The 18,161-nt window shown below is 32.1% G+C and overlaps 1 protein-coding gene across 1 annotated transcript; it reads right to left on the bottom strand.

Annotated features, from left to right (window-relative positions):
• Positions 1 to 6,540: 6,540 nt before the first annotated feature.
• On the bottom strand, positions 6,541 to 8,530 carry LOC134719512 (uncharacterized). The gene is made up of 5 exons (XM_063582506.1): positions 8,409 to 8,530; positions 8,077 to 8,187; positions 7,613 to 7,690; positions 7,171 to 7,233; positions 6,541 to 6,649 (listed from the first exon to the last, which is right to left on the bottom strand). The coding sequence occupies exons 1-5, from the start codon at positions 8,453 to 8,455 to the stop codon at positions 6,583 to 6,585; spliced, it is 366 nt and encodes a 121-aa protein (XP_063438576.1). The 5' UTR covers positions 8,456 to 8,530; the 3' UTR covers positions 6,541 to 6,582.
• Positions 8,531 to 18,161: the final 9,631 nt, after the last annotated feature.

Below are 18,161 nucleotides of genomic sequence, written 5' to 3'. Positions count from 1 at the left end.
TACCTTTAATACTTTGATAAAGACTCTATTAACCACAGAAATCTCGCGAGATTTAAATCTGGCCGAATGAAATCACGGGATTTCGCCGAGTTGCCAATCTCTTGTATTATATGTCTCTGGTCTTAGTAACATTCAAAGGATATACGAAGTGAAAAAGACATATAAAACAAAACAAAAGGCAAGTAATTGCAGGATAATACCCTTTGAAGCAATTGACAAAGATATATACAAAGCAAATGTTCTGCCTTGGGCGCTGAGAGTTAAACCATATATATGTAAATAGATCATTTATTCATTAAAAACATTCAATGCGTCAGGAGCATAAAGGGGGGGAATGTACTATACTAGTACTGACTTGATTTAAAGAGTTGTACAAAAATTGCTGTCTTCATATAATCACTCATCCAATAAGTGATCGCTATTATGTAAGGCACAACGCATTTTCGAATTTTCTTTGGCATGTTGTTCATGATTATCCTGTGAAACATTTGTCTTTTAACAGCAAATCAAGGGTCGTTTAAAGTTGAAACCATGTCATTGATGAAGTCACTAAAGTATGTGAATGGTGGATATAGAAGTGAATGTATCCATTTGTATTTTACTGCTCTATCTCGCCATTTAGTTTGCAGGTTAATCGGAATTTTGACAATTGTAGGATTCACACCGACGAATGTGTCGAAATATGCTAGTAATGCTGCATATTCTTGTTTTTCTTTAACTGAACTTATTTCTGATGTCCGCGCTCAAAGCACTGTTTGAAACGGAACAAACATAAACAAATCCAGTAGATTCTCATTCCTTATTAGTTTCTGAAAGGATATATGTCATAACTATATACATTATTAACGGCATTTATGCAAAATCACGCTCAATAGTTCGCCAATAATTTTGCCCAAATGGTGCAAGGGCTTGCGAACCAGCAACTCATATATTCACCATGGAGTGATTGAACTATTAATATATTGGATTGGTGTTACATCCACCACTTGTCCTGACAATACCAAAATATTGTTCCGACAGGATCTTGATTGAAATGGTCAGTCAGAACATAAGGGTCTCGTTTGTTTACCATGATCTTTACACATTCCACAACATATTTTACTGTCATTTCTAAACCCTGAAGTGTTTGGCAACTAAGCTGCATATCTTATATTTCTGATTTAGAGTATTTGCCTCCTCTGATGGTGACATTCGCTTTCCACTTACTAAAGTATTGCAAAAAATCATTTAAAAGGTATTGGCCTGCTCTGTTGGTGACATTCGCTTTCCACATACTAAAGTATTGCAAAAATTCATTTAACAGGTACTGTAATCTTTCGTCACCTTCTGAAGTGTATGGTGCTACATTATTGTTACTAATGTTTCTAGCTGCATACAAACTAATGGTGTTCAAACAATCGAAGAATGTGTTCATGTGTCATAAAGCAAACTGTTTCAATTGTCTCAAAGCATTAGAAACCGTTGAACTCAAAACTTGTGCTACAAGCGACACTTCCATGCAACCGAAAGATAAAATGCCAATATGTTTTTTGTCGACTTTTTGTAACCCACTAGAGCAATGGTCCCTGAAAAGGTTAACAATGTGCAATGCCAAATTAGTATTGAGCACATTCATGATACAATGATAAGTGCGTAAAACTATTTCAACACAGCCACTTGTTGTATCGTGAAAGTGTCTTTATAGAATGTTTAAATTACTCAGATGAAACGAATACAAATCACCTTTCTGTCATAAAAAAAACTACGATAAAAGAAACTCTTCCATAGGGATATATTTATTTAAAACACCTATCGGCCTGAACATAAATGTAATATGGATGTCTTATCAATGGCAAGAGTGTCCAGTAATTTCTTCTGTTGAAATGCAAGGTCTTTTCCTCCTATGAAAGGTATTTGTATTTGTTTGGCGTGAAGTACAGATCTTTCTCCACCGGATCTTTACTTATGTTAGTAAAATTTCTAGATTTCTTCGATATCCGAAGATCATGGCCAGTGGCCAATGATTGTCCTTCCTCAAATCTTATTACCAGGTCACCAGATCCAAAATACTTTAAAAAAAAATCGCTTTACATCAAAAAGCACTACCAGTCCCTCCACTGGCTCATACACCTGTTCTTTGTGAAGTTTTTTCATAGATTTGTTTTTATTTTATTTATTATTCTACATTTGGAGCTTCTCAAAGCTTTTACTCGGAGGCCAGTTGCCTTTGTCTTTGTTTTTACTTTTTTTCACAAAACCGGGTTTAAGTTTTTTTTTTTATCTGTTTTGGTATATTATCCATATTATCTGGGCATAAAATCTGAGGCCCCGCCACTCTGTTGGTTGTATCTGAAACTGTAAAAAAATGCTTTAATAAAATTGAAAATGGGAATGGGGAATGTTTAAACATGTTATTATTTTATAAGTTTATGAGCATGATAAGTGTGGTTGTTCAAAAAGTATTTGCCTGCGCCACTTTAAGCACCCATTAATCTCTCTCAAGTCGTGTGCTTACAAGCAGAATCCATAAGACATGATAAGTAAAATTTAAAAAAGTAGTTAATTGTGTACACTTGTTTATTATGTTAATCATGTTAATGTTTCAAAGGTCAACATTTGACAAGAAAATCTGTTTTCCCTTTTTTCCCTGTGATATAGACTCTTTGAGTTAAGATTTCGTAAAGCAACCCCTATTCAATCAACCCATATTTTGTTTATTTTTTATTATTACATAATGTGATTGATATTTTCATCAGAACTAACATAGTACTTATGAACATGATAAAGAAATATTGCTATTGTATAACAAACATAACAAATAATAAAAATGACTATAAGACATGCTTTGACATGCATAAAACAATTCATCAAGATCTAAATAAAATCATGCAAAGGCATAAATAGATACAATATCATAACCATCAGTCCTCCCCTATGCTATATACAATGCAGGCCAGTTGAATGCAGTTCAGCAGTACATTTTGAATCTCAAAAATGATTTAGCATAAATCAAGATCGACCAATTAAGATTTTAAATTTGTTTTTGTAAATTAATGTTATCATGAACATGATTACATTATTTTTTTTCAAATACAGAACTTTTTACCTTCTGTTCTCATGAGTTTTGTTGTTTTTAAAATAAAATTTGATATGCGAAGATTTTTCTACATTATTACAGACCATGATCTAAGACAAATGTAGACGGGGTCCAGGGGGCAACCCCCCTCCCATTCACTCTTCTGGGAAAATTTTTGTTGATTATAGAGGGAATCACTGAAGCATGACCAAAGCAGGCCCCCTCTTAGGTGATCAGTTGACCCCACATATTAAAACATGTTGATCCAATACTGATGATTAATCATTTAGAACTGACAGTTGCATATTTGTATCATATATAAGCTGTGAAAAACTGTTTTAAAACATCAATAATCAACTAACACTCTAAGTACTAAAAACAGAATTCAACATTGTGAATTTACCTAGCCTCACACTGAAATCTTAGGTTTCTGGCTATTTGTCTAATATACACAATCACCAAAATGGGAACCACAAAACACAAAAATAATCCAAGTGCATACATCAAAGATGTGATTTCTAAAATAGAAAATTTAAATATCATGCTTAGTATTCATGCACTTTATATATAAAATGTATGGAATCACAATGGAACTTTTGATCTTTTTAAATTATATTCAAACAAAAAAATCATACAGTAACTTTTCAACTATCATGCACATTAGTTTCAGTTAGAAATAAATACATTTATCAGTTCTATGCCAAAGAAGCATGCCATGACCTGTATATATTTGTAAGAAAATGATAATAAGGATACTTGATAACTTATTTTTTTCCTCTGGAGTGATAGCTACTGGATGACGCTTTAGTGGTTTGTCAATTTCTTCCCCCAATATCTCAGTGCTTGTAAAATAAAGTCTCCTTTTTGAAGATTCCTCCAAGAAGTCAACCAAACCATCATCCAATGATCTCCTTTCTTTCCGAGGTAGTTTTGTTTTCTTAAAACACATCTGTACCCAGTAATGGCCTCCTCAAGATCTAATTCTTTTATCTTTCCTTATGTGGCATGTATGCCTAACAATGACAGCGATGAACGCTTTAATTTCTCAAGCATGTCATTATTCCTGCAAACACTAAGCCAAATGGAATCTGTAGGAACTCCTTTAGGGATCCATGATTTGACTTGTCGATTTTTTTCTTCAAGAATAAAATCAAAATCTTCCCCTGTTGAATGATTGCCTGTTGTTGTGATTGATGTGTACACATCATTTAAATGCATAACTGCTTCTGGTATCATTAACCTCTATTGATTGATATTTTGGAGGACTACGTCCATTGAATAGTTCTTTTGTCATATATTTAGCACTTTTGATGATCTACGAACCGTCATTCTAAAGTTGATAATTGCTAGGGAGAATCTAGTTACCTGTAGGAAGTAATATCTGTAATTTATACAGATCCAATGGCGATGAGATCCAACATACCGTACAATGCCATTCTCGGTGCCAATCATTCTCAATACTCTTGCAACAGTTTCCAAGCTGTTAGGATTACAAAAGACTGGATCAGTAACAATGATCTACTGTTTTCCTTTATGGTTACTGCTAACCTGGGCATAACGTAATTCTTCTTCTCTTACGACTGTGCTATTGTCTGAATCTTTTTCAAACACAAGCTTTTTCAACCTGGTTTTCTGTTTTGGTGTGTAATCAGCAGTAGACCCCTTTTTACTTTCTTTTGCCTTTTTCAGTTCATCTCTCCTTTTACATTTTGTACATACAATTTTTCTGTCAGCATTCCATTCTCCACAAGGACACTGAATCATATGATCTTCCAATGACTCTTTCGCAGCTATGTCATCATAGTCATCAATAATTTCTCCATCCTCGTCCTTTTGTTCAAGTAAAACAGTTTCGATAGCTGATTTGATAAAGAGGTCTAGTTGCTCAGAATGGTCTTTTTCAAATTTTGCAAATTGTGGAGAATTTTCAGTCAAAATATTGTCCACAACCAATTTCAGTTTTTCACTATCCTGTTCCTCATTTGAGCTACAAGTACTTTTACTTTACGATACATTATTCACCTTCAACAGTTGAACTGGTTTTAATTCTGGATTTTCTTGCAAGTTGCCATTAGGATTCATACAACAATATGTCTCCTGACATAGAATATAATACCAATTAAAATCACTAAACTTCATTATATGACATATACTATTTTTGCAAATCACTTAAGAATTATCATGAAAAAGCATTTTCAAGCAATAAGAAACTGAAATCATTGCTTTGAGTGATTAATTAAGTTGTTAACTCTCATTTTTGTAAGGGATGACATCTATCTCTTATATGACTAGCAAACACCAAGGGGTTTAATCAGAATATTCCAGTCTCCATGACTACTTACGAAGAATATTTAACATTGCATAAATAATAGGATGGAAAACGAAAGACAGTTTGAATAAAGTTTATAAAATAAATTTAAAATCACTCGAACGAGTGATCTTAAAATAATTGAAATACAAAATTAAGAATTAAATCTGTTTTCACACAACTTTTTTCCCGGTGATTCGTTTAGTTTTTTTTGGAAGTGATGACAGTAGTGTAGTATCACTGAACACCCAAAGCCCCTTGAGTGTGGGTGCATAATTATAACCCCCCCCTTTTCAAATGGGGCCATAAATATGAGGGGGTTATAAAATATTGGGGTCAAAGTTTTTTTCTTTTTAAAAATAAGAGGGGGTTATAAATATTTTGAGGTGAAAGTGTAAGCACTTTATAAATGTTCACTTTTAAACACTCTAATAATACACTGATGTAATGTGAACCTTCACACCCTATTTTGAATAACTGTCACTCCTTATATATTTACACTTAAAAGCATTAGCTACATAAACAGATGTCCCAACACCTGTGTGAACCCTCTCCTATATACGTTTTATCAGAAACAGGTGTCTAAGCATATGACAAACCCAATCCTTTAAAGGAACGCATTGTATTTTTTTCAAGAAGCACAAGTTAAAACAGATGTCCTAAACCCCTAGCAAACCACTCCTAAATACACTGTCAGAAACCAGTGTAAAAGCACACGTTTAAATCATGTAAACAGGTGTCTGTTAACACCTAAGCAACCACTCCTTAAATATACTACAGGTGTTCAAACATCTGTGTAACCCACTCCTTTTAAATGATTCAACACCTGAAGTTGGCCCATCCTTATATACTAAGAAGTATAAATAGTTGTGGGTTCTATTTAAGAAAACAAAGAAATCGTGTAGCGACTAAACTATAATGTAAGTATGATTTTGTAATGTGTCTAGTTGTTGTTTATGTTCTATATTTTCTAGTATGAGCAAATGACTTATTGAAATTAACGTAATGTAATCTTTGAGCAATACATTTCTAGTACTGAATGTGTTATTAAAAAAAAACCAATACAAATACAAGTACAAATACTTTATTCATAATGTATGCGTAATAATATTCTGCCTTCTTGGCTTTTCTTTTTCCAACTGGGTAATCATACCCTTTAAGATGTCAATAGTAGTAGAATGATTTTCCTCCATTTTCCCTATGACTTCTGTTAATTGTTTTATCTGGGAGAATTTTCCCCCCAACACATTGGTCTTATACTGTCCGAATGTCTATCCAGTTGTTCTCTGAAAAACAAATATTATAAAAATAAAAAGAACAAAGCAGACATATATAAAACAAACACTGATCCAGCAAAAAACAGTTATATCATTGTCTATTAATTTAAGACAGAAAACGCATATTGAAGAAATAACACCTTAATAAAAAAAATGCTTTTTATATATAATTGAGACTATGTATAAAGAGAGATAACTCGATATTTTTATCCTATAAACAATGTAGTTGTGAGTATCTGTATCGTTGATGGTTACAATATCTTTTCCTTTTAATGCTTCTTTCTCTATTTTTCTCACTGTTACAATCTAACAACGTTCAAAGATAATCATTGATTATCAGCCAGAGTTTTTTTTTTTGTTCAGCGCTTAATCTTAAAGTATCCTACCCCATTTTTTTTACTTTTAATAATGATTAAGGTCATATCTCGTGTTACGGTTTCATATGTTTAATAAATATACTACGTTATGACATTAAATCTTGATTTTTGGTTTGTAAACAAATGGAAAAAAACAATAAAAAAGAAACTTACCTTTTCATTTTCTGATCATTTTCTTTATCCTCTGTTATCAACCGTCGTTTTACCCCTTTTTTGCTGAATAAAAAAATCATATACAATATATACAAAATTGATTCATTGGTTGTTGGAAAAGATATCATTTTCATTAGGTCAAAAATAAATTAACAATAAACACAATAGATGGGTTTTGTAATAAGGTGGTCCGCGGGAGATCAAGGTCGGAGAAATTTAGACTACCACGGGAAATCGGAGAGTATATTACATAGGGACAGAAATTCAGCCTTGCAACAGGTCACCTACGGATCCCCTGGAAGAGCTGTTGCAAAGTTTCTTAACGTGCAATAAGCGTGACACTTTCTTTACACGAGACATCATATTTATCGGCCCTATTCTGACTGGACGTAACTGCAAATTTGTACATCATATACCGAAAATTCACATATCTAAAACTTACCTAGGTGATTTCTTTTTTTCTGGTGATAAAAGTGAACTCTCTCTTGAAGATTCCACTTCATAGAATCTCTTTACACCACTACAAAATTAATCGTCAAGTTCTGAATATCAACGAATGGTTATTTTTTATATTTATTCTTGGAATGAAAATGAACTAAAAAGGTAGGATATAAATGTTAACAGCACATTCCCATTTTTGTGAAGATATAATGTTGTAGTTTCACATAACAGATAGAAAATGCATATATCGCGAAAAAATATAGACTAAGCAAAAGTTTATACCTGCAGTTACTGACATTTTTATCCATTACTCCGAAATAGCATGTGTTTAATTATATTGAAATGTCTCAGAGTTACAAAAAAAAATAATGTTATTGTCGATACATTCGTGTCCCAAATTCTTAATTTCCATTTAGTTAGGTACAATATTCCTACAAAAATACAAGAAGAGACAAGGAAACTTACGATATTGGTTCTTCTTTAAATACCGTGCCAAAATGAATGGGGCTACTCTCCTCCCCTCTCGCATCTCCCCCACTCCATGGAAAGTCTTGTAAAAATAAATCAGTCTGCGAACTAAAAAAGAGATAAATCATTAATGTTTTCTTGTACATAAACTAAAATGTGTTATAGGTAGTTGAAAAGATATCAAACTTCCATTATTCAAATTGATTATGTAAAAGAACTTAAATTGAAAAAAACCATGAATGTTTATGAAATAAATGAAAAAAGAATAAAATCGATGGTAACGATTTTAGAATGCACTTTGAATGTTTATAAATCAAATATGTACTCACTCGGTCCAGTTGTATACCGAATCCTCGTCTGGTAAAAAATTTGCCATTTTTCTTTTCTATTGTAAAAAAGTATAAAACATCAGAACTTTCGTAAATTGACACATACGCACACATATACAGATGGGTGCACTCCTAACCTGTACAGCAAGTTAACTTGATAACCAGTCATTTGGACTGGTCAAAGTTAACCTGTGACCGAATATAGGACTGCTCTGACCAGTCCTAGGACCAAAATCTAGTTAACTTGAAAAGCGGACTTGGTCCTATGACTGTTTTTATGTCTGCCAAAAAGTTAACTTGGAAACAGGTCCGCTATTGATATAAGTTAACTTCGAACCAGTCCTGTCATAAAGTTAACATAAGTTAACTTCGGAACCAGTCCTGTCATAAAGTTAACTTAAGTTAACTTGGAAACCGGTCCTGCCTCAAAGTTAACTTCTGCTTGGACAAATCCGATCAAAACCAGACCTGTTCCCAAGTTAACTTTTGACTGGTCTGCTCAACACTAAGTTAACTTGTAACCAGGACCGCTCTTCGTTGATTTAAAAAAAAAATAATATCTTTGATTCGTAGTATAAACATCGAAAATAAAGTAATTTGAAAATGAATACTTCCGTTTTATGAACAGGATTAAATACAAATATTTGAAAATAAGTACGCACAGAACGTAACACAAATTTATCTGTGATCTGGCAATCTATCTATTATAAAAACGATCTCGGTTACAATGATAACAGGCACTGAATATATATATATATTCCGAGATCAAATTCAATCATATTATGTATATTTTTGAAAAGAAGTATATTTGATGTTAGGTGTATACGTCCTTGTTAGTTATACATCCTTGAACTATGCAGCCACAATCAGCAATAGTTTAATTCATTTAAAAAATGACTACAAATTTTTGTTCGCCTAAATTAAGGGTGCAAGCATGTCCTCTTTTTACTCAAAATACTGATACGTAACAAAATTTCAGTAGTTTTGATGCCTCCAGTTGACTTGTATAACAAAATTATTTGACCGCATCCACCAAAACTGACCATATATGCACTTTAATTTGTAAATCTATATACCCGCATAGTAAATCAGCCATATTTTTTATGTCAGGATTCAATGTATAATACAATCATGACAATGGACAGCACAATTGCAATATAATAAAAAAAAATTTGGTTCGCATAAATTTAAGATACCAGCATGTCCTCATTTTATTCAAAATATTGATACGTAACAAAATTTCAGTAGTTTTGATACCTCCAGCTGACTTGTACAACAAAATTATTTGACCGCATTACCAAAACTGACCATATGTGAACTTTAAATTGTAAATCTATATACCAGCATAGTAAATCAGCCTTATTTTTAATGTCAGGATTCAATGTGTAATACAATCATGACAATGGACAGCAATATTGCAATATAATAACAACAAATTTTTGTTCGCCTAAATTAAGGGTGCCAGCATGTCCCCTTTTTACTTATAATACTGATACGTAACAAAATTTCAGTAGTTTTGATGCCTCCTGTTGACTTGTACAACAAAATTATTTGAAAGCATCCACCAAAACTGACCATATATGCACTTTAATTTGTAAATCTATATACCCGCATAGTAAATCAGCCATATTTTTTATGTCAGGATTCAATGTATAATACAATCATGACAATGGACAGCAATATTGCAATATAATAACAACAAATTTTTGTTCACATCAATTTAGGATACCAGCATGTCCTCATTTTATTCAAAATATTGATACGTAACAGAATTTCAGTAGTTTTGATACCTCCAGTTGACTTGTACAACAAAATTATTTGACTGCATCCATTAAAACTGACCATATGTGCACTTTAATTTGTAAATCTTTATACCCGCATAGTTAATCAGCCATATTTTTTATGCCAGAATCAATGTATAATATAATCATGACAAAGGACAGCAATATTGCAATATAATAACAACAAATTTTTGTTCACATCAATTTAGGATACCAGCATGTCCTCATTTTATTCAAAATATTGATACGTAACAAAATTTCAGTAGTTTTGATACCTCCAGCTGACTTGTACAACTAAATTGTTTGACTGTATCCACCAAAAGTGACCATATGTGCACTTTAATTTGCAAATCTATATACCCGCATAGTAAATCAGCCATATTTTTTATGTCAGGATTCAATTTATAATACAATCATGACAATGGACAGCAAAATTGCAATATAATAACAAAAAATTTTGGTTCGCATAAATTTAGGATACCAGCATGTCCTCATTTTATTCAAAATATTGATACGTAACAAAATTTCAGTAGTTTTGATACCTCCAGCTGATTTGTACAACAAAATTATTTGACCGCATTACCAAAACTGACCATATGTGAACTTTAAATTGTAAATCTATATACCAGCATAGTAAATCAGCCTTATTTTTTATGTCAGGATTCAATGTATAATACAATTATGACAATGGACAGCAAAATTGCAATATAATAACAACAAATTTTGGTTCGCATAAATTTAGGATACCAGCATGTCCTCATTTTATTCAAAATATTGATACGTAACAAAATTTCAGTAGTTTTGATACCTCCAGCTGACTTGTACAACTAAATTGTTTGACTGTATCCACCAAAACTGACCATATGTGCACTTTAAATTGTAAATCTATATACCCGCATAGTAAATCAGCCATATTTTTTATGTCAGGATTCAATTTATAATACAATCATGACAATGGACAGCAAAATTGCAATATAATAACAAAAAATTTTGGTTCGCATAAATTTAGGATACCAGCATGTCCTCATTTTATTCAAAATATTGATACGTAACAAAATTTCAGTAGTTTTGATACCTCCAGCTGATTTGTACAACAAAATTATTTGACCGCATTACCAAAACTGACCATATTTGAACTTTAAATTGTAAATCTATATACCAGCATAGTAAATCAGCCTTATTTTTTATGTCAGGATTCAATGTATAATACAATCATGACAATGGACAGCAATATTGCAATATAATAACAACAAATTTTTGTTCACATAAATTTAGGATACCAGCATGTCCTCATTTTATTCAAAATATTGATACATAACAAAATTTCAGTAGTTTTGATACCTCCAGCTGACTTGTACAACAAAATTATTTGACCGCATTACCAAAACTGACCATATGTGTATTTAATTTGTAAATCTATATACACCATGACGTACCCGCATAGTAGTAAATCAGCCATATTTTTTATGTCAGGAATCAATGTATAATATAATCATGACAATGGACAGCAATATTGCAATTTAATAACAACAATTTTTTGTTCGCATAAATTTAGGATACCAGCGTGTTGTCAACGTATATTTGTTCCACCTGACAGAAGTTCCAGTGGAAACTTTATTATAAACAATGTCATAATACCTGTACCTGTTGGAACAACTATTCTATACTATTTATTCCGTTAGGAACATCTACTGTAATATTTATTCCTGTGGAAATAATATTCCAGAATAGTTTTTCCATTTGGAACTTATATTATGAAGGAACTTCTATTCCGTGACAGTGTCCTCCTTTTATTCAAAATATTGATACGTAACAAAATTTCAGTAGTTTTAATACCTCATGCTGACTTGGAAAATAAAACTAGTTGACCAAAACTGATCATATGTGCACTTTTATTTGCAAATTTATATACCCGCATACCATTGTACCGAGCGCCTTAATGTCTTCTCCTGGCGCTCCTGTTCACATTTTAGTAGGACCGTAAATGTACACGTAATCAATAATATTGGAAAACTATTATTGCAAAAAATATTCTGATTAAATTGAGAATGTCAGAATTTCATCTCTTTATTCATTATATCAGTCAGATCATATATAGGAGTTCATGATGGTGTACGTGTAAAACAAAACTATTATGCCACATCATCAAAGTACCAACACTGACATGTCTGAATTCATTTGTACTATTTACAATGATTTAATAAAAACAAATATACGAGGTTCTCTTCTTGGAATCTATTATGTCGGTTGATTGATTTTGTTTATAAATAAACGTCAAGTGGCAACTATTTCATTAGAGTGCGCATTGAGTATAATTTTAGGATGTCCCATATAAATATCGGCAATGACAAATCTCTCGATAAATCTGACGAATTTGACGAGATTGTTGATAGTTTTGCCACACCGTATGCTTACGGACACTGTACAATTTCTGTTAGAATATTCTGCGGGAAATAGAATAGTAAATCCAATGCAAACAAGTTGAATATCAATGAAATATCCATGCAAGTGTAAATTTATGCATAAAGTAAAATTTAGGAAGGGACAGGTAAACAACGGGGAACGAAGTAACGTGAACAATGTTGCCGATATCCCGTGATATAAGAATATTGTTCCGATGCGTTGGATAACCTTTCTATCCGCCTTCTAATAAAAAAAACTCTGTGTGATCGTATAGCCATTTTTTATTTATATAAGAATACAAATATATCAAATAAAAGAGAGCATTTGTATAATATTTAGTAGAGTCTAGCGAGTAAATAATAAATGATATCTGTGGAAAAACAATGCGAATGTTGTTTACATATTTTAATCATGCGGAAAGCTCAAGGCTGATATGAAAACTCTTATAACGATAATCTGTCATAAGCAGACCTGTCCTCAGGTCTGGTCAATAGCAGACTTGTCCACAGGTCTGGTCAAAAGCAGACCTGTCCTCAGGTCTGGTCAGGAGCAGACCTGTCCACAGGTCTGGTCTGAGGCAGACCTGTCCTCAGGACTGGTCAAAAGCAGACTTGTCCACAGGTCTGGTCAAAAGCAGACCTGTCCTCAGGTCTGGTCAGGAGCAGACCTGTCCACAGGTCTGGTCTGAGGCAGACCTGTCCTCAGGACTGGTCAAAAGCAGACTTGTCCACAGGTCTGGTCTGGGGCAGACCTGTCCTCAGGACTGGTCAAAAGCAGACTTGTCCACAGGTCTGGTCTGGAGCAGACTTGTCGATAGGTCTGCAGCAGTCCTAAAAAAGCAGACCGTAGGTCTGGTCCACCAACGACGAAGTTAACTTGCTTGACTGCTTAAAAATTCTCAAGTTAACTTAGAAAGCAGTCAACAAGTTAACTCTAAGTTAACTTTTGTCAAGGTTAGGACCGCACCCATCTGTACATATACATTTGAAGTTCAGAAATTTATTAGAAATAATATTTATTCTAAATTAAGCAAGTCAAAGTTGTTTAACCACTAAAAATCTTTTTGTTTCACATATTCTTATAATTGATTGGAATCAAAACTAGTTTGTCTAAAACTGTATCGAAATATTGATTTAAAAAAAAGAAAAGAAAAAATTGAAACCCTTATTTTAAGACAAAAAAAAGTAAAGTTATCAATTAATGCATATACCTTTCCCGGAATCAAGTTTTAGCTTTAAGGTGAGTCGAATGTAGTTTGAAATTCTTACTTTTTTTCAGTTGTTTTTATATCAAGTTAAGGCCAACCTTGTCCTTTATACAGTCTAATTAAATTCCTCTCGTTTTTTTCCCATCACGAAACATCAATCAAAATAGTGATTAACATAGTTTCATGATTAACCTAAATTTTATTAATCTATCTAGCACATGTATTGTACTTTAGGAAATTCAATCCATTAACTTTTAACCAAAATTAGGGCGACCTAATTTATATTGCGTAAATGGGTCATTCGCGGTCATTTTTTTTTGGGGGGGGGGGGGAAACAAGATAAAAAAATATGTGTAAAAGTTAGATTCGAATAGTTTTTCCGTAAAAATATTCATTTATTCACTTTTTATTTTTAAAATCATATAATAATAAAAAATACTTATTAAATAAATAGTAAAAAATGCATGCATCGTGTATCCGTCCTCCCTCGTTATCGCATATTGACCGCGAAATACTTATTGACCGCGAAATCAAAATGGCAGGACGTCACGTAATTTTGTCATTGGGACTATTATTGATGTATATTAATGCCACCTTCGTATTGTCAAAGGAAGAGAAATCATGTGTCCGTGGCTTTCGAGTCTGCAATAGAGTGTCCGAATCCATGCTGAGATGTGGAAGGGGTGTGAGGTGCATCACAGTGCACCACCCCACCACCATTGTGATATGCCAGTCCCCATCAACAGTAGTACGGGTTGGGTCAGGGGCTGGCATAAGCATCAATGGGTGCAAAGTTGAAGGTAAGATTTATTATGAATCTCTGTCTAAATATATATATTGTATCTTTTGATGTCTTTAATCATCCCCCCCCCCCTTTTTGTCCCTTTCTGTTTATTGCATATAGACACAAAAGTATATTTATTTCTCAAAGTATCTTCGAAACCACTGTTAAATTACAACTAAATACTTAAACGTATGCCCAGAAAATTATACAAAAATATTTATTTTAATTTATTGTCAAATTTACCAACAAAAATCGTTTTACGAACGAGTGTATCCAACTAATAAATTTCATTTGTCATAAAAACGATGATAGAAAATGTCCCAGTCGTAGGTAAACAATTAAAAGTTTTAACAACATCCAAGAAGTGATGACAGCTTATATCAACATCTAAATGAATTTTGAGATGACCCCTTTCCGATAAACTTCCGAAGTGTTTAGAGGGGTGGTAAGGGATTTTTATATTTAAATTTTTATTTTTATTCCTGATTGCAACTATACAAACAAGCTACATAAAAAAAACACCTATGATTTGAATATGATACCAGCTAGATTCATAATAAAGAAACTGTATTTATAAATTGAATATGATACAAGCCTTTATATACATACAAATTGTTTTGAAACGGCTCCTTGATTTTATTAGAAACATCTGGTTCGTAAAAACAAGTGGAATGTAAAGTTAATTCTTACACTTTTCTTAAAACAGTTCTGGGAAAGAAGACAGGTGTGGAGAGAGAAGAGGAGATTATTATGAAGAACACAGAAGAAAGCACAGAGACTGGGGAGGAAGTAAAAGAAAAGGCCACATTTGCCTTCAGGTGGTCTGTGGCAACCCCACCTCCATGTGAGGAGAAAGAGACCATCCTTGGTATGTTCATAATAAAGAAAGAATAAAAAAAATGTGAAAAGCAAGAACATATACATCCCCTCATCTACAACCATGTTATAAAAAAATATATATATTTCCCTCTACAATTTTATAATCATGTAGGAAAATCCTTTGTTATATGTGAGACTTTATTATAAAAAATAAGAAAGATGTAGACTTTAGAGATGAGGGTTACTTGTGTAACTACAAATGCATTGGATGTTGAAGACAAGACTACTTCAAGTTTTACATGTTTACAGTGCCCTCCTGTTATTAAATGAATTAATGCACATCTGGAAAAGTCTCTGATCTAGAAGTAAGTCTTTTATCAGAGACATATATATGCCTCTAACTTTATATAGATATATCAAATGTATATGAAAATGTGGTATGAGTGCCAATGAGACAACTCTCCATCAAGTTACCATTTTTATAAAAGTAAACCGTAATAGGTCAAGGTACAGCCTTCAACACGGAGCATTCGTAATCAAATATCAGAACAAAAAAAACTTATTACACATTAGAGAGTAAAACGTTCATGAGAAAAAAGTTGAAAATCATACACAGTGTTTTTATTTTTAACACATAAAACTATCGAGTTACTCTTATCATAAATATTTTTTTCCAGATAAACTCATCAGTGCAGTGGCTGGAATTACACTCACTGTGATAACCATTCTTGTGATCAGAGTGGTCAAGAGGAGGCAAAAGGTGGCCAGGAGAAGGGTCTCACGGAGAACACCCCACAGACCCATCATGAGGAGGTGGACCTCCACACCGAACTTGTGATTTTTTATGTTAAATGTAATGTAAATATATTTAGACTTAAAATTTAAATTATATCTGTGTTTTTTTTTAACAAACTCTTTTGTGAAATGCAATTAAATAAAGGATTTCTCATAGTATTATACTAATGACTTGGTCATTGCATGCAATACCTATAATTTTTTTTAATCACAATCATGCCCCCCTTGTATAAAAGTAATAATTTTAAAAAGGGGGAGACTATCATTTTGGGATTACTTCCCTTGGTACAGTATCTATTAATATTTTCAAATATATTGGTATTCAGATTTTGATAAAATAAAACATAATAAAAACATTTTAAATATGTATAAATATAAGGGTTAAATGTATGTATATACACTTTTCTTTATATCTTTTTTATATCTTCAATCAAAATTGTTATTACAACCACAGATATAATTTCAATAGAGTGTAGAATAGTTTTTTGTATGTACATATTTGTGTGTGTGTGTGTGTGTGTGGTTTTAAGTTAAAATATTTGTTTAGGGTTACATTTATAAAGATTAGATGTGGTATGATTGCTAATGAGGGAGCTATCCACCAAGTGAAAGGATTCGATATGTAACTATTGATCAACATATTGTACTGTCTTGAACACTGAGCAAATTACAATTTCAATGTATAGAACATCCTTTAATGTTTTTAATTTGATTATTATTAATTTCAAATATTTAAGTAGAAAACAACTGGATTTTTTTTATTATTTTACCAAATATTTTCACACGGGTTTAAATAATATTGATACAATTGAACCACTTTTTTACTGGTTTGTTTTTAGAAAGTAAACATTGATATCCATTGAAAAAAAGTCCTTCAAATAAATTTTACAGAAAATAATATAAACAATTTTACTCTGTCATAATGTGACCTTGAATAAACATTTTATCTGTGTGTAATAATGTTGTTTTTATTTTGTGGTAAATGTTTATTTTATTTCATGATTAGAAGCTTTTTTTAATGTATGAATAAAACAGTATCTGGGTGTACCTATTCTTTTATGATTAGTTTAGTTAGTATTATATGATGTTATGCTTTGTTATGAATGATTCAGTACCAGGTGTACTTTTTGTGTTTTATAAATGTTATTGTAGTTGTATTTGTTGTATTATCACATGTTTTATTTAAATGGTTAAAGGAAAGTATTAATGTGTCAAACATGTGGAGAGGGAGAGATAACTTTGTTTTTCACGGGGGTGATTCTTTTAGTAATGTAAAAATCTGATTTTTTTTACTTATTCAATTTTGATTACTTATGTTTTTAACAATAAATAAATATAAAAAGCATAACCCATGTTTTTTTTCTCTCTCGCTTATTTCTTATTAAAATATTCTAACATATTAATTTATCTTTACACGACTTAGTTATTTTCTTCATTTTTTTTTTCTTAATTAGACATGATTGTACTGATAAATTTTCATTTTGAGTCTTTGTAATGTATTGTTTGTATTTGTTATATGTAATAAACATATTTTTGAATGTACAAATTGTGATTATTTCTTCTTTATTTGTAAATGAGCAATAGCTTTTTTAAATTAGATTTTTCTTCTTTACCTGGTGGAAACAGCTGGTTTGTTTGCTGATTTGACGAAAAGAAAATATTGATAAGTGGGGGAGGTAGGGCTAATGAAACAGTAGTTCTAAAGAATTGTTTACGAACATCTTATCATACAAGACAGAAGACTGGATCTGGGTATTGCAGTGAGACATTAAATACCAATGAAAAAAAATCTTACAGCTTTATCAAAACAATAACATGATTCCAACGTAAGCAACTCTCACCACAAAAAACATATACACATACACACCCACACTAACAAAACATGCATTGCTTCATTCCTGAATCTTAAAATGAATGGTTATTGGTAAAAATCTGGAAGCCAGCACTGAGTCCCTTATCGTCAA

Source organism: Mytilus trossulus, chromosome 5, assembly GCF_036588685.1.
Source record: "Mytilus trossulus isolate FHL-02 chromosome 5, PNRI_Mtr1.1.1.hap1, whole genome shotgun sequence".
Classification (NCBI taxonomy): Eukaryota; Metazoa; Mollusca; class Bivalvia; order Mytilida; family Mytilidae; genus Mytilus; species Mytilus trossulus.
Note: the sequence above shows the minus strand (reverse complement) of the source record. Positions and strands in the feature narration are given on the sequence as shown.

Bases quoted from the DNA above. Each gene is read 5' to 3' on its own strand.
- LOC134719512 (XM_063582506.1), bottom strand. From the start codon at position 8,455: ATGGCAAATTTTTTACCAGACGAGGATTCGGTATACAACTGGACCGA. The intron at 8,188-8,408 runs GTGAGTACATAT...TCTCTTTTTTAG, and splicing joins TCGGTATACAACTGGACCGA to TTCGCAGACTGATTTATTTT. The intron at 7,691-8,076 runs GTAAGTTTCCTT...TTAATTTTGTAG, and splicing joins TTTAAAGAAGAACCAATATC to TGGTGTAAAGAGATTCTATG.